This window comes from Staurois parvus, unplaced genomic scaffold (assembly GCF_062004578.1).
Source record: "Staurois parvus isolate SC_StPar_1 unplaced genomic scaffold, SC_StPar_1.0 ptg001352l, whole genome shotgun sequence".
NCBI lineage: Eukaryota > Metazoa > Chordata > Amphibia > Anura > Ranidae > Staurois > Staurois parvus.
The window spans coordinates 1,429,081-1,454,750 of record NW_028319148.1 but is presented as its reverse complement, the minus strand read 5'-3'; the positions used below and the strand labels follow the sequence as shown (position 1 = coordinate 1,454,750).

Below are 25,670 nucleotides of genomic sequence, written 5' to 3'. Positions count from 1 at the left end.
TATTATTCCTTCTAATGACACCAACAATGGGGTATAATTACTGTTACTGATACCAATAATATGGCACTATTCCTTCCAATGCCACCAATCACGGGGCACTATTCCTACAACTGACACGAATGATGGGGCACTATTCCTCCCACTGATACCAATGATGAGGCACTATTCCTCCCACTGACACCAATGATGGGGCACTATTCCTCCCACTGACACCAATGATGGGACACTATTCCTCCCACTGACACCAATGATGGGGCACTATTCCTCCCACTGACACCAATGATGGGACACTATTCCTCCCACTGACACCAATGATGGGACACTATTCCTCCCACTGACACCAATGATGGGACACTATTCCTCCCACTGACACCAATGATGGGGCGCTATTCCTCCCACTGACACCAATGATGGGGCACTATTCCTACAACTGACACCAATGATGGGGCGCTATTCCTCCCACTGATACCAACGATGGGACACTATTCCTCCCACTGACACCAATGATGGGGCACTATTCCTACAACTGACACCAATGATGGGGCACTATTCCTACAACTGACACCAATGTTAAAGAACTATTATTCCCACTGACACAAGTGATGGGGCACTATTCCTTTCCCTGATAAAAACAATGAGGTACTAATCCTTTCCCTGATCCCAATGATGGGGCACTATTTGTTTCCCTACTATCAATAATGGACTACTATTCCTCTAATCAATACCAATGATGAGGCATTGTTTATTCCCATTGATGTCAGGGCATTTTCTATTCACACTGGCCACAGTCCAGCCCCCTCAAAGCTTGAAGGACAGTAAACCGGCCCTTTGTTCAGACAGTTTGGAGACCTCGGTTCTACAACAAAGTCCTTAGATGGTTAATTTGGGAAGAAGTTTGATGCTGAACCTGAGCTTTAATCAATGGGAGCCGAATCTGTCAAAGCAAAAATGCCTATTTTCTTGCCTAGCAGGCAAGGGCTTGTAAAAAAAAATAGCATGGGAGGTACAGGGGCGGACTGACAACTCATGGGGCCCACGGGCAATAGGGGATCATGGGGCCCCTGTGTCCTTGCCCAAACTCAAAAAAGCCTATGAAAAAGGTACCAGGGGCATCTCATGGGGCCCCCCTGCTGACCCCGGGCCCTCGGGCTGTGCCCGAGTTTCCAAATGGTCAGTCCGCCCCTGGGGAGTTATGCACTTCCCTGGGGAACATGTACCAAAACAATAAATGACTAAAGATACCATTTTGTCAGGAGCAGTGATTTTTTGAAATGTTTAAAGTGGTAGTAAACCGCAAGAAAGAAAAAAAAAAAGTCCCCTGCAAGATAAATGTCATAATGTACTAGTATGCATGGCATAGCGCGATGTCACCGCTGCAGAGGCTTCCATCTTCACCCGGTCGTCCTTCCAGGTTCGCAAGCTCCAGCCACCTGACAGGCCGATGACGTCACTCCCACGCATGCGCACTGGAGTCCTGGGCCACGGCACACAGCTCTGAAGGAATGGCACAGGTATGCCGTTTCTTCACAAAGCATGCGCCGGCTTTACAAAAGAGAGATTATCTCCTAAACAGTGCATGTTTAGAAGATATTTATTTTACCTACAGGTAAGCTTTAACCCCTCGCCCTCCAGAGGATTTCCCCCCTTCCTGACCACGCCATTTTTTGTGATACAGCGGTGCATTACTTTAACTGACAATTGCGCGGTCATGCAACACTGTACCCAAATGAAATGTATGTCTTTTTTTCCCCTATGAATTGAGCTTTCTTCTTCGATGGTATTTGATCGCCTGTGCATTTTTTATTTTTTGTGCTATAAACAAAAAAAAAAACAGACAATTTTGAGAAAAAAACTGTATTTTTGACTTCTTTTGCTCTTAAACATATCCAGTAAAAAAAAAATTAAAAATCAAATTTTGTCATAAATTTAGGCCAAAATGTATTCTGCTCCATGTCTTTGCCAACAAAAAATCCCAATACGTGTAAATTAATTGGTTTACGTGAAAGTTATACAAATGGCAGTATATATACTGGGATTTTTTTTTTTTTTTTAATACTAGTAATGGTGGCGATCAGCGACTTATAGCGGGACTGCGGCGGGCATTCTAACACTGGGTGAGAACTGACTAACTGCCACTGACATCCCCAGTGACACCAACACAGTGATCAGTGCTAATAAAAAGCCCTGACACTGTACTAATGCCACTGGGTAGGAAGGGGTAAACAAACAAAAACATGAAGCAGAATACATTTTGGCCAAAATTTATAAAGAAATTTGTTTTTCTAATTTTTTTTTATTGGATATGTTTTATAGCAGAAAGTTAAAAAAAATAGCTTTTTCCCAAACTTTTTGGTATTTTTTCATTGATAATGCAAAAAAAAAACAGTGGTGATCAAATACCACCAAAAGAAAGCTGTATTTGTGTGAAAAAAAAATTATATAAACGTCACTTGTTTACTGCGTTGCATGACAGCACAATTACCAGAGCAATTAGCTCAGTGCCGAATAGCAAAAAATGGCCTGGTCACAAAGGGAGGTAAAATTTTCAGGAGCTAAAAGTGGTTAAAAACAAGTCTAGCTAAATTGTCCTTAACCTCTTGCTGCCCAAACAACTCATATGTGTGTCGGCAAAGACGGCGAGCTTTAATGAACACAAACTGCACATGTTCCTCCATGGCAGAGCTGTCTGTGCTGAATTCCAGCTCCCAGCACAGTGAGCAAGCTGTCAAAGACAGTTCTTGGTCTCTGCTATTGACCAGTAGCTCCCGGTCATGTGACCACGGGTACAGCCAATCACAGTGGTTGCGTAATTGGCTGTTCCTTCCCCAACCTGCCGAAGTTACTGAACTGCAGAAGGGAAAAAAATCAGGTCTCATGGCCTGCCAGATAGAACTGGGTAAATCTCAAGACTGGTTGGACAGCAATACAAATCCTCAGCCAGGTAAACAGTCATATAGATTGTAAGATTGTAAGCTCCCAGGATCAGGCCCTCCTATCCCTCTTGTATTGAACTGTATTGTTGCTGTATTGTCTCCCGTTATATTGTAAAGCGCTGAGCAAACTGTTGGCGCCATATAAATCCTGTATAATAATAATAATAATAATATATAAATCCTGTATAATAATAATAATATATAAATCCTGTATAATAATAATATATAAATCCTGTATAATAATATATAAATCCTGTATAATAATAATATATAAATCCTGTATTATAATAATAATAATAATATATAAATCCTGTATAATAATAATATATAAATCCTGTATAATAATAATAATATTATATAAATCCTGTATAATAATAATATATAAATCCTGTATAATAATAATAATACATAAATCCTGTGTAATAATAATAATAATAATAACATTATATAAATCCTGTATAATAATAATAATATTAATATACACATTTTATTTGTGTATTTAGCTGTTTGCCTGGAGTCCAGCTTTACAGAACTTGTGTTTTTAGGTTTATTGGTCACCTTATGTTTAACTCATCATAGGTCACAACCACGTTAACTTTTTGTGTTTCCTTTTCCTTTTCAGATGCTTCAACCATAGAAAGACACATGTTATTAATTATTGTCTCCTCGGGGGCTGTCCTAATCGTCCTCCTAGTGATCCTAATAGTTTTAACGGTAAAAGGTGGGTACACTCCATATTACCTCCCTTTCTTTCCGCAAAATTTGGGCTTTTCAAAAATAAGCCTGTGCAACCAACTCGCAGGTTAACAAAAGAACATTTTGCTAAACCTAAACCATGCTCACCCATACAGTGTTTAGTGTGAAAGACGCATGTGAAGAATGGAAAAATGAGTTTTGTTTCGGGTCGATTTAGGTTATTAATTTCATTTTGTTGCATTCGTAACTAAATTTTTTCAGTTTCGTTTTGTTTATTCATTTTTGACCAGATCCACTAGTTTTTTACAATTGGTTCGAAGTATGTATTTGATTCCGAATTCATTCTGAAGAATAACTGGTTCTATTCTATTCAAAATTTGAATAGAATATTTCAATTTGAATATTAATTTCATTTTGTTGCTTTCGGAACAAAATGTATTCAGTTTCATTTTGTTTCTTCAGTTTTGGCCAGATCCACATTTTTTTTACAATTGGTTCGAAGTATGTATTTGATTCCGAATTCATTCTGAAGAATAGCTGGTTCTATTCTATTCAAAATTTTAATTTCAGAAGAAAGCTATATTTTTTCTATTCTATTCTATTTATATTTCAGAAGATGGCTATATTCTTTCTATTTTTTCTATTCTATTATTTTGTATTCTATTCTTTTTTTCTATTTTATTTATTTCTATTTCTATATTTCTATTTTATTTTTCATTCAACTTTATTCTTTTTGAAATTTGAATTTCGAAAGATGTCTATATTAAAACTAATACACAAGGGGAGTTATTTACTAAAATTGCCTGGTGCAAAACCTGGTGCAGTTCTGCATAGTAACCAACCAGCTTTTAGCTTTTATTGTCAAACCTAATTGAACAAGCTGAGGTTAGAAGCTGATTGGCTCCCATGCACAACTGCACCAGATTCTGAGTGCACCAGTTTTAGTAAATCTCCCCCGTAGTCTTTGAAGGAATTCAGCAATAGTCAGCACTATGTTTACATTTCAAATTTGTTTTGCAACTTTAGTTTAATTTCCAATTCAAATTTGATTCAGATACAGATAATTTGTAGTTTCGGGCAAAATTTTGTTTCATTATTTTGGAATTGTTTAAATTCCTACTATTGTCATTTGGAAATTTGGATACATTGTCCGAAATTCGGATACAGTTCTCCAAATTTTGATACAGAACAAAACGCAACGCACATGTCTAGCGCAAAATTTGGTCTCCTATTCTTTGACTGCTGGTAAGTAATTACACCATGACACTGCTTGTTTTATTTATTTATTTTTTTCATAACCCTATTGGCCTCTTTGAAAGTCAAATGCAGAAAATAAAGAAAATGGTAAGAAAATGAAATTCTGCTTTACTGGATACAGAATGGAGTATATGTATAGGTATGAAAACAAAAGACCCTCTTCCATAGTAGCTTAGCTAACCATGCCATTTAAAAAAAAAATAACACTCTCTCTCTCCCTCTCTCTAAAAGTGCGCACTCTCAGGTTTAATTTGAGGGTATGTACATCTAAATTGGAGGAAAGGTTTAGGAATTACATCTCTTAAGAGTAGCCATTCCCCCTTTTTCAAGGGACCAAAAGTAACTGGATAATTGAATCTAATCATAAATAAAATGTTCATTTGTAATATTTTGTTGAGAATCCTTTACTGGCAATGACTGCCTGAAGTCTGGAACCCATGGACATGACCAAAGACTGGGTTTCCTCCTTTCTGATGCTTTGCCTGAAGTCTGGAACCCATGGACATGACCAAAGACTGGGTTTCCTCCTTTCTGATGCTTTGCCTGAAGTGTGGAACGCATGGACATTACCAAAGACTGGGATTCCTCCTTTCTGATGCTTTGCCTGAAGTCTGGAATCCATGGACATTACCAAAGACTGGGTTTCCTCCTTTCTGATGCTTTGCCTGAAGTCTGGAACCCATGGACATTACCAAAGACTGGGATTCCTCCTTTCTGATGCTTTCCCTGAAGTCTGGAATCCATGGACATTACCAAAGACTGGGTTTCCTCCTTTCTGATGCTTTGCCTGAAGTCTGGAACCCACGGACATGACCAAAGACTGGGTTTCCTCCTTTCTGATGCTTTGCCTGAAGTCTGGAACCCACGGACATTACCAAAGACTGGGTTTCCTCCTTTCTGATGCTTTGCCTGAAGTGTGGAACCCACGGACATGACCAAAGACTGGGTTTCCTCCTTTCTGATGCTTTGCCTGAAGTCTGGAACCCACGGACATGACCAAAGACTGGGTTTCCTCCTTTCTGATGCTTTGCCTGAAGTCTGGAACCCACGGACATGACCAAAGACTGGGTTTCCTCCTTTCTGATGCTTTGCCTGAAGTCTGGAACCCATGGACATTACTAGAGATGAGCGAATTATCCAAAAATTCGATTCGGCTGATTCGCCAAATTTGTGGAATAAATTTGATTTGATGCGAATTTATTCGCTGCGAATTTAACTTATAAAAAGGGTTTCTAGGCTTCAGAGAGCCTTTATATTAGTGCAGAACACTGTACCTTTAATTTAAATGCCCTTGGAGATGAGGAAGGAGAAGGATGAGAAGGAGGAGAAGAAGGAGAAGGATGAGAAGGAGGAGAAGAAGGAGAAGGATGAGAAGGAGGAGAAGAAGGAGAAGGAGGAGAAGGAGGAGAAGAAGGAGAAGGATGAGAAGGAGGAGAAGAAGGAGAAGGATGAGAAGGAGGAGAAGAAGGAGAAGGATGAGAAGGATGAGAAGGAGGAGAAGAAGGAGGAGAAGAAGGAGGAGAAGAAGGAGAAGGATGAGAAGGAGGAGAAGAAGGAGAAGGATGAGAAGGAGGAGAAGAAGGAGAAGGATGAGAAGGAGGAGAAGAAGGAGAAGGAGGAGAAGAAGGAGAAGGAGGAGAAGAAGGAGAAGGAGAAGGATGAGAAGGATGAGAAGGAGGAGAAGGAGAAGGATGAGAAGAAGGAGAAGGATGAGAAGAAGGAGAAGGAGAAGGATGAGAAGAAGGAGAAGGATGAGAAGAAGGAGAAGGAGAAGGATGAGAAGAAGGAGAAGGATGAGAAGGATGAGAAGAAGGAGAAGGATGAGAAGAAGGAGAAGGATGAGAAGAAGGAGAAGGAGAAGGATGAGAAGAAGGAGAAGGAGAAGGATGAGAAGAAGGAGAAGGAGAAGGATGAGAAGAAGGAGAAGGAGAAGGATGAGAAGGAGAAGGAGAAGGATGAGAAGAAGGAGAAGGAGAAGGATGAGAAGAAGGAGAAGGAGAAGGATGAGAAGAAGGAGAAGGAGAAGGATGAGAAGAAGGAGAAGGATGAGAAGAAGGATGAGAAGAAGGAGAAGGATGAGAAGAAGGATGAGAAGAAGGAGAAGGATGAGAAGAAGGATGAGAAGAAGGAGAAGGATGAGAAGAAGGATGAGAAGGATGAGAAGGATGAGAAGGATGAGAAGGATGAGAAGAAGGAGAAGGATGAGAAGGAGGAGAAGAAGGAGAAGGATGAGAAGGAGGAGAAGGAGGAGAAGGATGAGAAGGAGGAGAAGAAGGAGAAGGATGAGAAGGAGGAGAAGAAGGAGAAGGAGGAGAAGGATGAGAAGGATGAGAAGGAGGAGAAGGATGAGAAGGATGAGAAGGAGGAGAAGAAGGAGAAGGAGGAGAAGGAGGAGAAGAAGGAGAAGGATGAGAAGGAGGAGAAGAAGGAGAAGGATGAGAAGGAGGAGAAGAAGGAGAAGGATGAGAAGGAGGAGAAGAAGGAGAAGGATGAGAAGGAGGAGAAGAAGGAGAAGGAGGAGAAGAAGGAGAAGGATGAGAAGGAGGAGAAGAAGGAGAAGGATGAGAAGGAGGAGAAGAAGGAGAAGGATGAGAAGGAGGAGAAGAAGGAGAAGGATGAGAAGGAGGAGAAGAAGGAGAAGGATGAGAAGGAGGAGAAGAAGGAGAAGGATGAGAAGGAGGAGAAGAAGGAGAAGGAGGAGAAGAAGGAGAAGGATGAGAAGGATGAGAAGGAGGAGAAGGAGAAGGATGAGAAGAAGGAGAAGGATGAGAAGAAGGAGAAGGATGAGAAGAAGGAGAAGGAGAAGGATGAGAAGAAGGAGAAGGAGAAGGATGAGAAGAAGGAGAAGGAGAAGGATGAGAAGAAGGAGAAGGATGAGAAGAAGGAGAAGGAGAAGGATGAGAAGAAGAGAAGGAGAAGGAGAAGGATGAGAAGAAGGAGAAGGAGAAGGATGAGAAGAAGGAGAAGGATGAGAAGAAGGAGAAGGAGAAGGATGAGAAGAAGGAGAAAGGAGAAGGATGAGAAGAAGGAGAAGGATGAGAAGAAGGATGAGAAGAAGGAGGAAGGATGAGAAGAAGGATGAGAAGAATGAGAGAGAGAAGGATGAGAAGAAGGAGAAGGATGAGAAGAAGGATGAGAAGAAGGAGAAGGATGAGAAGAAGGATGAGAAGAAGGAGAAGGATGAGAAGAAGGATGAGAAGAAGGAGAAGGATGAGAAGAAGGATGAGAAGAAGGAGAAGGATGAGAAGAAGGATGAGAAGAAGGAGAAGGATGAGAAGAAGGATGAGAAGAAGGAGAAGGATGAGAAGAAGGATGAGAAGGAGAAGGATGAGAAGAAGGAGAAGGATGAGAAGAAGGAGAAGGATGAGAAGAAGGAGAAGGATGAGAAGAAGAAGGATGAGAAGAAGAAGAAGAAGAAGAAGGATGAGAAGAAGAAGAAGAAGAAGGATGAGAAGAAGAAGAAGAAGAAGAAGGATGAGAAGAAGAAGAAGAAGGATGAGAAGAAGGAGAATTCCAAGCCGGCAAAAAGTGTATCTGCAGAGCTCCGCTATTTCTGACAGTTCATTCACATTTTCATCCTACTTCTTCTTCTTCATCCTCAGAAGAAGAAGAAGAGGATGAGGATGAGGATGAGGATGAAGAAGAAGAAGAAGTAGGATGAAAATAAGAAGAATTCCAAGCCGGCAAAAAGTGTATCTGCAGAGCTCCGCTATTTCTGACAGTTCTCTGACAGTTCCTTCACATTTACAGCGGTTGAAACATTGTATCTATTTGTTTCCGAATAAAAACATCTGTATCCTAAATGGAAACAAATAGATACAATGTTTCAACCGCTGTAAATGTGAAGGAACTGTCAGAGAACTGTCAGAAATAGCGGAGCTCTGCAGGGACACTTTTTGCCGGCTGTAGAAGGGATGAAAAATCGGACGATCGGGGAAAAATCGATTCGTGCATCCGAAGTTGGCTAATATTCGGATTCGGCACAAATCGAATTTTTCCTGAAATTCGAAACGAATTCCACTTCGCCTGGTTCGATTCGCTCATCTCTAGACATTACCAAAGACTGGGTTTCCTCCTTTCTGATGCTTTGCCTGAAGTCTGGAACCCATGGACATTACCAAAGACTGGGTTTCCTCCTTTCTGATGCTTTGCCTGAAGTGTGGAACCCATGGACTTTACCAAAGACTGGGTTTCCTCCTTTCTGATGCTTTGCCTGAAGTGTGGAACCCATGGACATTACCAAAGACTGGGTTTCCTCCTTTCTGATACTTTGCCAGGCTCTAACTGCAGCTGTCTTCAGTTGTTCTTTGTTTGTGGGTCTTTCTGCCTTTCGTTTTGTCTTCAGCAAGTAAAAAGCATGCTCAATGGGGTTGAAATCTATTCCACTTCTTTTCCTTCAAAAGCTCCTGGGTTGCTTTTGCAGTGTGTTTTGGATCATTGTCCATCTGTACTGTGAAGCGTCGTCCAATCAACTTTGCTGCATTTGGCTGCATCTGGGCTGACAGTATATCTCTAAACACTGCAGAATTCATCCGGCTGCTTCTGTCTTCTGTCACATCATCAATAAACACTAATGACCCAGTGCCACTGGAAGCCATGCATGCTCATGCCATCAAAATAGAAGAAAATTAAGCGAATGCTAATGATAAAAAAAAAATTATATATAACTAAAATGAAATGAAAGCAGCTGAACACACTAAAAGGTAAACCATATGCCCTCAAAGTGATTTGTAAAATATATATAGGTGCAGCGCTAAAAAAATGTGTAGGAATAACCAATCCAAAGGACATAAACGCACGTGGGTGATAAATGCGTTTTGCTCATGAAATATCCTTGTACAGTAATTTTAAGCTCATTATACTCTGAAAAATATATAAATAAATATAGGTGCGGGTGTCCACAATAAACACATACTCATAACATGCGTGAGGATCATGAAAAGTCAATAACTTCTTAGATGTGGTCTCCAAGTGATTTCAGTAAAATCCCAGTGTGCTTATTCTCCTTAGGTGGGTGTGCCACTGAATATACAAAATGCACACTCACCAGATGCGCTAATAAAAAGTGCGTTGTATCATATAATCCTGGTCATTCATGGGTCCCTTAGCGGTAATCCGGGATGTGGTCTGGGGTGGATGGTCTCCCTTAGATACCAGGATATGGTGGTCAATATGGATAATTCAGCCTGTTCCAGGCCCTGGGACAATCACTAGAGATATGCAGCTGGTAAAATGAGGTGGCCATCGGATCCCTGTGATCCGACGGCTTGACGTCAATGGCTTGCAGGGGCTCCTCCTTGGCCCGTGCCATCACACTGCCTCCACCATGTTTTACAAATGACTTTGTGTGCTTTGGGTCATGAGCTGTTCCAAGCCTTCTCCACACTTTTTTCTTCCAGTCATTCTGGTACAGATTAATCCTAGGTCCATCCATCCAAAGAATGCTTTTCCAGAGCTGGTCTGGCTTTTTTTATGTTTTTTGGCAAAGTCTAATCTGGCTTTTCTATTCTTCAGGCTTATGAATGGTTTGCACCTTGTGGTGAACCCTCTGTATTTGTGCTCGTGAAGCCTTCTCTTGATTGTAGACTGACAATGATATGCCCACCTCCTGGAGAGTGTCCTTCACTTGTCTGGATGTTATGAATGGGTTTTTCTTTACCGTAGAGAGGATCCTGCGATCTCCCACCACTGTTGTCTTCTGTGGACATCCATGCCTTTTTATGTCGCTGAGCTCTTTCCTCAGAATGTACCAAAATATTGATTTGGCCACTCCTAATATTGCTGCTACCTCTCTGATGGATGTGTTTTGTTTTTGAAGCCTTACAATGGCACTTGCATGGACAGCTCCTTTGAACGCATGATGTAGGTTCCCAGCAATAGATTCCAAATGCAAATACCACACTTAGAATTTACTCTAGACCTTTTACCTGCTTAATTGATGAAGAAATTACAAAGGAGTAGCCCACACCTGGCCATGAAACAGCTTTTGATTCAATTGTCCAATTACTTTTGGTCCCTTGAAAAAGGGGGGTGGCTACACTTAAGAGCTGTAATTATTAAACCCTTCCTCCAATTTTGGATGTACATATCCTCAAATTAAACCCAAGAGTGTGCACTTTCAGCCCATATCCGTTATATAACTATAGCTTGAATTATATATATATATATATATATATATATATATACACACACACAGTATATATTCAGCTGCCATAAACGTTTAATTGGGTTTAGCACTATGTTTGGTATTCACAAAGGTCCTGATGGGTTCAGAGAACATGTAGGGAACCAAACACGTAGGTAACAATAACTAAGCCCCGGTAGATGGGGCATGGTTTGTGGAGAAGCATAGGCTGAGGCCATTCCTTATCGCTACCTCACACAGGCTGGCTGAGAGAGTAGTATCTATTTCACTTCATTACCTGACACTTTCTAGATGTGTAAAGCAAAACACCGGCATTCCATTTCCTAGGAAAGAGGGAAGAATCTCATCTTTGGCTTTCAGTGGCACTCCAAGTTTCTAACTTGTGTAGGGAACCAAACTTTGCCAGGTTCACTCATCAATAAGCGTGACCACGCTAAGGTGCTGAATACTGACTAGTAGAAGATAATCAGTACAGGTTGATAGTTACAAGCTCTGACCCTAAAATTAACCATCCCTGTAGCTTTAAGGGGAACTCAACTTTCCCCCTCCCCTCTTACTTGTATAGCTGGGTGGTTCCCCAAAAGCATACTCATGAGCCTGCCGATCCAGTGGCTTTGTCTCGGGATCTGCATCTTTGCCATAGCATACTCATCCCCACTCTGCCATCTCTTTTTACATCACCGGGGGGGAGAAGCTGTGCCTTCCAGGTTGTGCAGAGACCCTATGATGATGTTCATGCATACTCATGAGCCTGCCGATCCAGTGGCTTTGTCTAGGGATCTGCATCTTTGCCATAGCATACTCACCCCCACTCTGCCATCTCTTTTTACATCACTGGGGGGGGAAAGCTGTGCCTTCCAGATTGTGCAGAGACCCTATGATGACGTTCATGCACTGGGTGGGTCAGCAGAGGATTGTCTACAAAAACAACTAAAAGACAACCTCAACCATTGATGACCATAGTGTACCGGCAGACTCCTGGGACCTATGACATGGGTATCCCAGGAGACAGCAGGCAAATGTTCATGTGTTTCAGGCCTAGGCCAAATATGAGGAAGTAGCCCCAAAAATCTGCCCCTCCCCCCCAAAACAATTACAATTTTGTTAGAGGAGTGGGTGGGAGGAATATAATGTAGGGAGGGTAAAGTTCTGCTTTAACACTGACCCTCCGTGTACCTTTGCCCAGCATCCTCTGCGCTCCAGAAGTGTCTAATCTGGTGACACTCTGATATTCAAATCTTGAACACTGTGAAGAAACTAGTGGCTCTTGCCAACTCTTCCCAACATTCCTTGTTGAACAAGGGAGTGCAGCTATCCATCATTTTTAAAACTAAGTTGCAACAGGTGGAAGAGGTTTGGATGGCCATTAAAATGCTTCAACACTTGAGATTTGCACATCAGAGGCCCCCCCCCCCCCCCCCAAGGTAATGAAGGAGCAGGGCAATTTACCGAAAGCAACCTCTGTTCATGGAATATTTCATATGCTTGGTATGATATGCCAGGGTTTAGGACAAATTCATTTTAAGCTCAGATCAATGCAGATTTAAATGAGGGCAGCTTCATAGGACAGAATTATGCTTTAAGTAAAGGGGTGTTCTATAGTCTGTATACTTCCTGTTCTAAGGTGACAACATTGTTCCTCCATAAATACAGCACAGAGAGTTGTCACCCAAGGACAGGAAGTGTGCTATTGGCAGGATCACCAGGTGAAAATAATAGTAAACAGTCTGACAAAGGAAACTAGTGCAACCACCAAATCTGGTGTGGGTTTAGACATTTTAATGAAAGCCTTCCATGTCCGTCATTGAAGTCACCGTATTGTACTACAGAATGTCAGTTCTACTTCTTACATGATATTGGTGGTGGATGTGGGGGATGACCATGGTGAGTAAATTAAAAAACTAATTGATGTCCTTTCATTGATTGCAGGTGTTATTTGTAAAAAGAAAACCAGTTTGTAAGTATGCATCTATGACCCTAAATCCACACTGCTTTTTTTCTGCACTCACTGTAATGGGGCACCTTTTCTTTAACAACTATGACTTGAAGTGGAACTCCAGCTAACACTTTTTCTTTAGAAAGATAGGTTATAGAGCCTCTTTTGCCCAAAAGCTAAAGTTGGAAATAGTAACGACTTTAGGAGTTTTTACAGGTTTTTATTTCCACAAATCTTTGGGCCTGCAGCAGGTTGCATCTTCTTGGCTTGTAACACCAAATAGTGAGTCCAGTATGGTAGTGTAGTGTTTCAAGGGTTAAGCTGGTTTGGGTCATATTTTCCCCCCACGTCCAACCTAAAGCTGACTGATGCAAGCAATTATCGAGTTATATAAAAAGCTACTGTAACACCCTCCTAGTTTAGATAGGTGGAGCTGGACCCTGTTTCTAGCGAGGAGCTGATGAGCAGCTCTGGTAATATAGTTAGAGGAGTCAAATTCTGGTCAGCACTGAGAGACTCTGCAGGCCAGCCCTTCTGCAATTTCCCCCAGCTCTGAGCTTTTCGAAGGAGGGCCTTAGAGGCAGTGGGTGGATCTGAGGAGTGGCTGGCTGCATTTTTGAGGAACCTTAGCTAATCCCCAACAGAAGGCTTGGCAAGGGGATGACTCCCTTAAACATGTTAGAGTCTGCTCAATAGCAGGAGTGTGGTGGGAGAGATGTGAGAAGCAGAAAGATGTGAGGCTGGCTGGAGGAAGGCTGCAAGGAGGCCTAGTGGGATGGGGCCTGCCTGTGAGCTTTGAGCTCGAAAGGAGGAAAACTCGGGTCTACTGGCCCCCTGAGAGAGGACCACCTGTATGGCAGGAAAGGAGGCCTGGTAGCAGCAGCCATTCCACAATTGGGCAGATAGAGGAAGAAGCACTCTGGTGGGAAACCAGATTGGCCCTCTGCTAGTGACTGTGCACCTTATTTAAGGGAATAGGAACTAGATCCCCCTGCTTAGGAAGACAACCTTCAGATTGCTGGGTGAAGAGGAGTTCATCTAGAGTCTGGGGTAGTACAACTGGAGCTGCTGACTAGCAACAGAGACTTTGTGTTAGAAAGAAGAAGCTGTGAATAGTTCAAGAAGTTGTCCTCAGACCTCAGTTCCCTTGGGCATCCTATACACCCCTTTACCCTATCCAAATTGAATCCCCTCAATAAAACAACAAAACAAACGCTCAAGGACTGATTTCTGTCTATGTATGAAAGTTTGTGCGGAAAATACTAACTGAATGGCTGTGCAGAACTATAGGGGGACCCAAATTCAACAGCAACCCCTGAGGGGGTAGTGGTACACTACCAAGGCAGGAAGAAAATGTCAGAAGTTATCATGGAGGTTGTTTGCCCCCATAAGGACTTCTAATGCCATCTTCTAAATCCTCTCCTGAAAGTGGTAGGGCTACCATAGCCTTTCAGCATAAGTTAGCTTTGTTTTAAAGATCTATTCAAGTTTTACTTTAAATCAGCTAAATACATTTCAGATGCATCCTAACAAAAGGTACCATGTATTAGAAAGCAATTCATTTTTGTTTAATTTTCAAATGAAATTCTGAATCAGTGGTCAGATAGTAAAACGTAATATAGTGTGCTTGAGCTCTCTTGCCGTGAACTGTCCAAGCACAGGTTGAATCTGGATTTAAGTGATTTAAAATTGCTAACCACTACTATAGTGAAATATGGAAGATGTGTCAGTTTCCAAGATTTCCTGTGGTTTTTCTATTCCAATGTAACTTGATTTTTGATCAAATTTAATGTAAATGAATATACAAACTGCAAAATTGATGCTCATGCACGTGGCCAGTTCAGTTTTCATTTCTATTTTGATTTTTCCTGACTAAAAATTCCGTGGTCTTTTCTGCAGAATCTAACTTATCATCTTTACATTTTTCTTAGTTCTGAACAGCAGATGAACACCATGCCAGCTGCAGGTGAGAGTGAAGTTCATATATATCCAAGAGTCATAATTTAATGGGGTAAAGGTACAGCAGAGTACTGCTTGGCAAATATTGATTTTTTTCCTGGCAGAATCAGTAAATTGGTCCAAAGAACCACCTTCAAATGCAGTATTTTAGGAACAGTGTGAAGAGAGCAGATTCCCCAACTTCTGGGTTATTTGTGGTCAGCAGGTAGACTTCAAATCCATTATTTTCTCTGCTTGGCAAATATTGAATTGTTCCTGGCAGAATCAGTAAATTGGTCCAAGGGACCACTTCCGAATGTAGTATTTTCAGACCAGCATGTAGAGAGCAGATTCCCCAACTTCTGGGTTATCTGTGGCCAGCAGGCAGACTTGAAATCTAATAATTCTCTGCTTGGCAAATATTGAATTGTTCCTGGCATAATCAGTAAATTGGTCCAAGGGACCACTTCTGAATGCAGTATTTTCAGAGCACCATGCACAGAGCAGATTCCCCAACTTCTGGGTTATCGGTGTCCATCAAGTAGACTTCAAATCTTAAGGAGTCATGCAGTAAGAATCCCTTCTTCTTTAATGGATTCAGTCTAATAATGAAACAGTATACTTCATAATGACGTACTATAATTCTTTGTGTTAGGGCTGTGTTATCAGACAGGTACATCCCTGCAGGTAAGAAATACAGTTTTGTAACCTCTGCATCCTGGCCTGCAATTGGAAAATGAAGGAGCATCATCAAAATGATGAGGTCATGACTTCAATCCACACTAAAGTCATCAGGAGCCCAATGATAAAAACCAGTAATAGCCATTTTCTAAGCCAATAGGCAAGGGATTACTAGAAAATTGTATGGGAACTGCCGTGGGGGACATGTACCAAAGCAAAAAAAAAAAAAAAAAAAAAATCAATTTGACTCATCAAAATCATGCTGGAGCTGTAGTCCTTCTGGCTATATAAGGCTTGTCATGCTCAGTGATCCAGATATGAATCCAGTAAATCCGGTAAAGGTATATGCATGTAAGAAATGGAAAGAGGCATCCAAAATAGTGTCATTTGATTTATTAATTTAAAAGCAGACACACTGATATTGCACTCACATGTTTCCAGAGGCACCGTGAATCCCCAACAATACCGCAGTAGATCGCAATTAATCTTCAAACTCCTATGCTAACATCATCATGATCCATTCTGACGCGTTTTGCCCCTTATTTTGGGCATCCTCAGAGGCAGTTCCCGCCCTCTACCTTCTGTTTTTAACAAAGCAGATACGTTTCCTCTTATGTACAATTAGAAAATATGAAAGTGCTCCTTCCTTACAATAACAAACAAACATAAATAATCCCTTGTGACTTGTTTATTGGGGAAGTTTATAGCTTCCAAAAAGTGCTCTTCATATATCCATGCAATCCATGCTCTGTGCTCCCCACTAGTGGTCCTGCAAGGGATCGCGGCGGCGCACGGGTCTGCGCATGCGCATTAGCCGGCGGGCACTGGGGCATAGGCAACCGCAGCAACAGCGGCGGCCGCGCATGTGCACTTGCGATCGCGGACGCACGCCTGGCATCAATGACAGCGCAGGGCGCACTATTTAAACCAGCCCTGTGCATACCCAAATTGCCGTATGGTCTTGTTCCTGCTCGTTTCTGTTCCAGTGTTTGCCTTGTTGCCGACCCAGCCTGACCCTGATCCTGTTGACCGTCTCCTGCTCTGACCTTTGACTCGTTTTGACTATTCTCTGCCTGATTCTGATTATCTGAACCTGGCCTGTGACCCAATTACTCTTAGTCTACTGCTCTGTACCGTTTGCCTCCGCTGTTACCGACCTGGCCTGTCTGACTACGCTACACTCCGTCTCTTCACATCTGGCTCTCACCTGTTACTTGCCACTGGCAACTACCTCTACCACAGCCGGTTGTACTTGGGGGCCGCGACCTGGTCTCAGTCTGCTCCATGTCCATCCCCACCATCAGGGGCTCTGGTGAAACAGCAGGCTGGGGCTTAGATTCCGTGCCCTGAGGAATTCTGGTCTGTGGGGCACTAGAAGCTACCGCCAGTCGGCTCCTGACAGGTCCCACTCACTCAACAACTCCTGTGGACACATAATCAAACAAGAGTCAGACTCGCTTTGGTGGAGGAGAAGTTATGGTTCTGCTGTGGCTTGTAGTTCACCTCTGTGCAGCTGCACTGGCCTGTTTCAATCCATCATCTGTGGCAGTTGGGTACTCATGCATAAATGGAAGAGGAAGGCCACATAGTGTAATTCCATTTGTTAAAATCCAAGGAATAATATATGTATTTCACTTACAATCATAAGATACTGACAAGCAATTAAACCAGAAAATGTTGCACCATTACGTTACCACGGTCCGTATTTGATGCATTTTGCCCCTCCCACTGGGCATCCTCCTCAGAAGTCCTCATAAGTTTCCTCTTATCTACATCAGTCCCCCATCCTAATTAAGAGTTTGGTACCAATGTAATTTTGGGGTTATAACTGCTCAGGGTTCAACTTTAAATATTTCAGAAAGTATGTAAAAAAAAGTATGTCAAGTACTAAAAGAATTGGATATTTAGTGAATACAATTCATGGGACTGTTTTCTGCTTATTCCTAGGTGATGTGACAAGTGAGGAGGGACCATACTGTGAAATAGGCGCACGGGTAACATTCTTAATGGACAATTTGCTAAAAACATAAATTTTATATGTGAAGTCAGTGTGATAGGATCAAATGGACTTGACCGTACAAGGAGCTAAATGGGGAGCTTTACTTACCACCAGCCAAGTAGGGCAAAATCATAAGAATAAGTGGTCAGAAAAATAGAAAAACAAAAAGGAAATGGTGCTGAAGAATTATTATCTGCCAAAAGTCAATAATAAAAAGTCCATAAAAGAAGTCCAGCATCAATGCAATGATATACGGTAAGTGTCAAGCAGGTGGTAAATACAGCATCAGGGGCAGCAGCCTTGAGAGTGTAGCATGGAAGCTGTAGGCAGGGGCGGACTGACCATTTGGAAACTCGGGCACTGCCCAAGGGCCCGGGGTCAGTAGGGGCCCCCATGAGATGCCCCTGGTACCTTCATAGGCTTTTTTGAGTTTGGGCAAGGACACAGGGGCCCCATGATCCCCTATTGCCCGGGAGCCCCATGAGTTGTCAGTCTGCCCCTGGCTGTAGGTATATAAAGGAAAACATAGACAGGCACCAGACTAAGTGCAGCATTAAAACACCTAGGTTCATTAAAATTCACAATTGGCAACTCACATATTTGTTGAGATGAAGAGGCATAAATAAGAATCTGTGGCTGAGCGTAGAGAGTCTCCTGTGTATTCCTAGTTCGCTGCAGCACCAGTGCAGCAGAGTGGTAAGGACGGAAAAACCAGGAAACGGCCAACCGCCATGATAACCAGCGTGAAGCGCAAGATGGCGCCAAATCAGAACTGACATCAACGGGAAAACGTGATGCCGTGGTTGGAGGCATTAATGCATTTCGAAGCTTCCACTTCTTCCTCAGACCTGCCGTGGATGGGGGCAGTAATGCGTTTAGAAGCTTCCGTTTCTTCCTCAGTCCTGAGGTCTGTCTTGGAAATTCGCTTTAACGAATTTCTCCTTACCGTGAGTACTCGCAGTTGGATGCGCAGAAATCCCCCATAAAGCTGTGCGAATCTCGCTTACCACGACTGCAGCCAAACTACACGATTCCTGCCCATCCAAATACTTTGGTTCTGTTGAATTTGTGGGTGATTGGAGCTCCGTTACCCTAGAATGATCACACGACACTCTAAGGCTGGTTGCAATCCACATAAGGGCCGGCTTTAGGCTCAGCTCTCTGTTTTATTAAGAATACACACATGCCCCCCACATGAATAAAGTCAATCCCTCCCACCGAACAATACAATGGGGATTGCCTATACAGAGGATGTACATTCCAATTGGAGCATAGCCTTTGCTATTATCTATCACTGGTCCTCCCCCATGAGTCTTCTGAGGTCAGCAGACTTCCTCCCCTTCCCCCCTATGAGCCATCTGAGGTCATATTTCCTGTCCTACTAGCTTCTATTGGTATGCAAAATTCTCTGCACAAGCATCTCCCTAAAAATATCAGTCTGTACCTGGATGGGCCCGATACGATCTTTATTAAAACACATCCATCCCAGATACAGTTCAGATTAGTAATGGGTTGTAAGATATGCATAAGCCTACACGTGGAGTTCACACCGCTTGCGCATTGCGTTATGAAGCCCACGTGGTACCATGCTGCTGATATGTGGATACAGGCCCACGGTCTACTGACAGCAGCATTCGCATGGAATGCCGTGGTGGTATACACGCCGGTCTATAAGCGCAGATCTGCCATCTCATCCATTACCAAGCTGAGTACTGTAATACATACATTGTACATGGCATGGCCCAATTGCAGCCTTCAGAGCTTTAATTAAGCCACACGAGAGACATATGAATAACACGAATATATGACACATTTAAAGTTCGACCAATAATACAAAATTTCCATGACAGGTCTTCCCGTTGACATTAGTTGTGGTCTGGCGCCATCTTGAATTCCACACTGACTATCATGGCAGTCAGCTGTTTCATGGTCTTTCCTTCCTTTCTGCTCTCCTGCACTGGCGCTGCCGCTAACTAGGACTACACGGGAGACTCTCTATGCTCAGACATAGATTCTTATACTGTATATGCCTCTTCGTCTCAACCAATATTTGATTTGCCAATTGTGAATTTTAATAAACCTAGGTGTTTTTAATGCCGGACTTAGTCTGGAGCCCCTCTGTGTTTTCCCGTATATGCCTACAGAGTCCATGCTTCACTCTCAAGGGTGCTGCCGCTGATGCCGTATTTACCACCTGCTTGACCCTTATATCATTACATTGATGCTGGACTACTTTTACAGACTTTTTATTGACTTTTAGCAGATAATATTTCTTCAGCGCCATTTTCTTTTTGTTTTTCCATTTTTCTGACCACCTATTCTTATGATTTTGCCCTGCCACTCAGTGAAGTCATCATTGGGTGACTGTGGCCATGACACCGGCTACTTGTAAATTGGTGGAGAACATGATAACTTTCTCACCGCAGTGCAACGGGTAGTGAGTGACCCAGTCTGCCTTGTAAATGTGTCATCTGCGTCATGTGATGTGTCTAAGGAAACTGTTCTTGTAAGGCCAGCCACCACATCCTGAGTGCTACATTGAATCTCTGGATCTTCTATATTCATTTGTTGTTATCCCAGCTACCTGTAAAGGTCGTTTTTCAATGTTGTACCTACCTAATGTAAATCTTTCAAATATACAAAACAAACACATTTTATAATGTTATGTAGCCATCAATATGGAGACAGCTTCATGAGATACGACATATAATCTATGTATTCTTATACAGCTGAAGAAGAGCATAAAAAGTCTAATACAGTCTACTGCAGGAGTCCTTAAACGTTCTATACAAAGGGCCTGTTCACTGTCCTTTAAACTTTAAGGGGGTCAGATTGTGACTAGCAGGAGTCAAAAAATGTCCTAACAGTACAAGTAAACAATATGCTAGTCTTGGTGGCTAGTGAGAACAAAAAAAAGTCTAAGGGTTGGTAGTCAGTGAAAGTAAACATAGTCTAGTGCCTGTGGTTAATGGAAGGAGGAGTAGTACCTAAAATAATGTCAGTGGAAGGAATGGTGTCCCTTGGTTGGTGTCAGTAGGAGGAAGAATAGTACAAAACCATTGGTGTCAGTGGAGGAAGAATGCCTCATTGTTGGTGTTAGTGTGAAGAATAGTACCCCATTGTTGGTGTCAGTGGGAGGAATAGTTCCCTATCATTGGTGTCAATGGAGGAATAGTGTCACGTCACTGGTGTCAGTGGAGGAATAGTGCCCCATTATTGGTGTCAATGGTGGAATAGTGCCCTATTGTTGGAGTCAGTGGGTGGAATAGTGCCTCATCATTGGTCTCAGTGAGAGGAATAGTGCCCTATCATTGGTGTCAAGAGGAATAGTGCCCCATCATTGGTGTCAATGGAGGAATAGTGTCCGATTGTTGGTGACAGTGGGAGGCATAGTGCCCCATCATTGGTGTCCGTGGGAGGAATAGTGTCCCATCGTTGGTGTCAGTGGGAAGAATAATGCCCCATTGTTGAAATCAGTGGTTTGATTAGTGCCTCATCACTGGTGTCAGTGAGAGGAATAGTGCCCTATCATTGGTGTCAATAGAGGAATAGTGCCCCATCATTGGTGTCAATGGAGGAATAGTGTCCGATTGTTGGTGACAGTGGTAGGCATAGTGCCCTATCATTGGTGTCAGTGGAAGGAATAGTGTCCCATCGTTGGTGTCAGTTGGAAGAATAATGCCCCATTGTTGAAATCAGTGGTTTGATTAGTGCCTCATCACTGGTGTCAGTGAGAGGAATAGTGCCCCATCATTGGTGTCAGGGGGATGAATAGTGCCCCATCATTGGTGTCAGTGGGAGGAATATTTCCCTATAATTGGTGTTAGTGGTAGGAATAAGGCCCTCATCATTGGTGTCAGTCTGAAGAATAGTGCCCCATCATTGGTGTCAGTGAGAGGAATAGTGCCCCATCATTGGTGCAAGTGGGAATAATAGTGCCCCATCATTGGAATCAGTGGTTTTATTAGTGCCCCATCATTGGTGTCAGTGAGAGGAATAGTGCCCCATCATTGGTGTCAGTGGGCGACTAGTGCAACATCATTGGTGTCAGTGGAATGAATCATATTCTATCATTGGAGTCAGTGGGAGGTTCCCAATTTAGTGCTCCATCATTGTTACCAGTGGGAGGAATAGTGCGTCATTGCTGATGTCAGCGGGAAGATTACTGCCTTCTTGGCCAATAAAAGGCAAGCACAGAATTGTACCTGCCCGTGAGGTGCAGTTTGTTGAGCACTGCTCTAATGTATCAAATATGTGCTTATGTTAACATACAGGAGCCCAAATAAGCCTTTTGATGCCAGGCATGGACAAATAATACAGAGTAAAAGAGGCTAGACAAAAAAAGAAAAGAGAAGATTGAAAACTGATATTTGTGAATGTGTCTTTTGGGATAATCATAGAATGTATTTCCTCTGTAAGTTCCTCTGTTGCTACACAGTATGTATAGCTGATATTCAGCATTCTCAGGTGAAGGAGGTATATGATTTGTATGTTGGGTGATTTCAGAAACCAGAGCATATCTCAGTGGATGGCACTGATGAGGCGGGAGGTAACGAGATGGAAAACAGGCAGATGGAAGATGGAGCAGATGGAGAAGATGTAAGTACCAAGAGATGGATGGAAATGGGGTAAATTACAACAGATATAGTTGCTTTTGATTTCAGCTTCATGGGAAATTATTTTTGTTTGGGGTCTAAATTATTATTTTTTTACATTTAGATGTTCCATAGGCACTAATAGAGTGCGACTTGTCATGTGATTTTGAACTGTCAATGGCAAAGAGAGCCAGAAGTTTTGCCCCCTCCTTCGTCCCGCAGTCTCCTGGGAACCTTCACAGGTCCCAGAAGACTGCTGGACCAATTGGAAGTTCTCACAGCCTGGTGCCCACAGTTGAGATGCTGGCGCCGTGGAGGAGAGAAGGGATGGTGCGGGTGAGTATATCCTTGGACCCTGAGACAGGTAAGTTTGTTTATTAAAAGACTTTTAATAAACACAAAAACAGCTGGAACTCCACTTTGAGGTCCTTCTGAGCTTTTCTAGACATATAAACTGAAAGACTACCATCTATGTAGATTTCTTAACAACAAGGATGAGGTGATGTAACTAGAACAGGGGGATTCCACAACTTTCACTCTTTTCTGTTCTTGGACAATCAACATCTGCTTTGACACATTCCATTATTTATTACAGATACTTATATAGTGCCATCAATTTTATGCAGTGCTTTACATATATATTGTACATTCACATCAGTCCCTAACCCTCAAGGGGCTTACAATCAACGATCCCTAACTCACATTCATACATACACATACTAGGGACAATTTAGACAGGATCCAATTCACCTACCAGCATGTCTTTGGAGTATGGAAGGAAACCAGAGTACCAGGAGAAAACTCACACAGGCACAGTGTCAGGGCTCCGGGTATGACCAGAGGTGTGTGGACTGACACAGGAGCGAGCGAAAGAGTGGTCAGGAATAGCCGAGGTCAGGACAGGCGGAGTTCGTTCAGAGTCAGGACCAAAGCAGAATCAGGATCAGGCAGGAAGCAGACAGGATCTCATGGGAAACATGCACCAAGGCACTGACTGCAGGTCTGGCCATTCCTTAAATACACCTCCTGCAATCAGCCTCAGGTGATGGTTAATTGCAGGAGTGAGCTTCTGGTTGCTGAAAGCACCTGCTGGCCAGCCCTGGTACTGCAGCCCACACGGCAGATGAGTCCCACTACTAATGGTGAGTCCATTCCTGACACACAGGGAGAACACCCACACAGGCAGAACATGCAAACTCCAAGCAGGAGGTGCTGTGGCTGGGATTCAAACCAACAACCCTAGTACTGCCAGGTGGAAGGGCTAACCATTTAGCCACTGTGCTGCCCTACCATGGTGATTAATTTAGGTTGTCTATGCTACCTGTGTGGCTACAAATGTCAGGATATGTTTTTAACGATCATTAGGACTGAAGAAGCAGCTTGGATAAGCTATGATGCATCTTCAACATTACAGATGAAAAGCAGCTGAATGTGACTAACTAGCTACTACTACAGTAGTTATTCATATTCATTTCACTAAAGAGAAAAATGTTTTAATTCTTACAGTAGAAAATGTGATGGGGGGGAGGGGGATTGGCAGGACAGAGGAGAATTACTACTAACAGAAGAGAAATCAGCACAAGGGACACATCCTACTGACTATAATCTAGAGGTCAATGAATAAAAGTGAGCATAGATCGGTTCACGAGTGATGGTGATTTTGGAAGAGGCGTAACTGTCATGTTTGAAAAAATATCAACGCTGAACATCTTTTGATTGGTGTGTTCCAAGGAAGGCTGAGATTCATTAAGAGGTGTTTTGAACTAACACAGAACTTTTGAAAGTTTTTAATTTATTTGCTGAACAGCAAAAGTTCTAGTGGAGGTTTTAGAATTAATTAATTTAAAATATGAGCACAGTTTGTTTTATGTTTATATATAGTTTATGCGTGAGCATTTATTTTAAATGAATTTATAGTAATATACAGGCGTACCTCGGTTTACGAACGCCTCGGTTAACATAATTTTCGGTTTACGAATGAAAATAAATTGAAAATAATGCCTCGGTTTACTAATTTTTTCCGCAATACGAACGGATTAATTTCTTTTCAATGCATGTACAAATTTTTTTTAATAATGTCCCTGTGCAGTACTATGCCTTTAAAGTGCACTTTATAAAGATTTTTGAACAGATAAGACTTTTTTTACTTTTTTCTGACCTCCAGAATGTATTTATTGGTTTCAATGTATTTACAAATTTTTTTTTTAATGATGTCCCTGTACAGTATTTATGCCTTTAAAGTGCACTTTATAAAGAGTTTTGAAGAGATAAAATACTTTTTTTTTTACTTTTTTCTGACCTCCAGAACGGATTAATTGGTTTTCAATGCATTTCTATGGGAAACCACGGTTTACGAATTGTTCGCAATATGAAAAGTCCCACAGAACGAATTAAATTCGTAAAACGAGGTATGCCTGTATTTAGTTTTTAGACACCAGGAGAGCACTGCGCCTATTTATTTTTTGTGTGTTTGTTGTTTTTTGTACTTGTGAGACACAAATTGGTGCTGGCTAGATCTTAAGTGAAAACTTTTTTTTTTTCCTGGGTATTTTATATTTCATTGTATGGACCTTATGTTTTCTTAATTCCCCTTTTTCCCCAGGGTAGCCTCCTTTATGCCAAACTAAACAAAGAAAAACTGAAAGAGAAACATCCAGCTGAGAATCCAAAGCAGAATGAAGAGGTCCTCTACGCCGCTGTGGTCAAAACAACTTCTGAATAGGGTTCATGTCAAGTCATCTTTAAAGTGCATCTAAACTCAAGACCAATAATATCATATAAATGTAATATAAATATTACAATAGCAGCTTTCCAATAATTAAAGCTGGTCGCTGCAATCATTTTAATTTGTTCAGGCTTTTTTATTTACTACTATGTTAACTTTTATGTATTCTTTACTCATTCACGTGGTGGCAGTATCTGGGGCCTCCTTATTTTTAAAGGAGGTTTCCAGATTCTGATAAGCCCAACCAGCAAACCCACCACAACCACCAGGCCAGCAGGTGGTTAAGAGGCCCTTGTCTGTATCAACATGACAACAAGGTGCTTTGCCAGGAGGGTCTCCCTGGCACGGTACCCTCGCTATGCTTAGGACATGTGGCCTGTTATGGTTCAGGAGGGGGTAGGCCATGTCATCCTCTGCCCTTTATGGCCTGCCAGCCTCCATGCTCTGATAAGAGTCTGGTATGGATTTTAAGGAGACCCTCATGCTTTTTTTTGTGGAGGGTCCTTGTAAGTGGTGTACAGCATTGTGCGGAGACAATAATTTACATAGACATGTGCAATAAAACTTGTATTGAAATGCAGTAACAGTTCAAAACACACCTGGGAAAGGCCACCCAGCACTCACCCAACACACTCACAGTTCAGCAGCAGGACACGAACAGATTCCAACCGGAATGAGGGCATCTGTTGAAAGGGGACCAAATGCGGCCTGACCACCAGGTTCCAATTGGGAGAATGTCCAGAAGAGATAAGATCTTAAGCTTAC

General features: G+C 42.3%; 1 protein-coding gene across 1 annotated transcript in view; it reads left to right on the top strand.

Moving 5' to 3' along the window:
- LOC149436680 (uncharacterized) overlaps window positions 1–25,020 on the top strand; it is a 48,656-nt gene extending 23,636 nt beyond the window's left edge. The window contains exons 5-10 of the mRNA XM_089661582.1: window positions 3,556–3,654; window positions 12,961–12,988; window positions 14,899–14,933; window positions 17,534–17,580; window positions 22,092–22,184; window positions 24,783–25,020. Coding sequence (XP_089517708.1) covers window positions 3,556–3,654; window positions 12,961–12,988; window positions 14,899–14,933; window positions 17,534–17,580; window positions 22,092–22,184; window positions 24,783–24,902 — 422 coding nt within the window. The 3' untranslated portion in view covers window positions 24,903–25,020. The remainder of the gene's footprint in view (window positions 1–3,555; window positions 3,655–12,960; window positions 12,989–14,898; window positions 14,934–17,533; window positions 17,581–22,091; window positions 22,185–24,782) is intronic.
- Window positions 25,021–25,670: the final 650 nt, after the last annotated feature.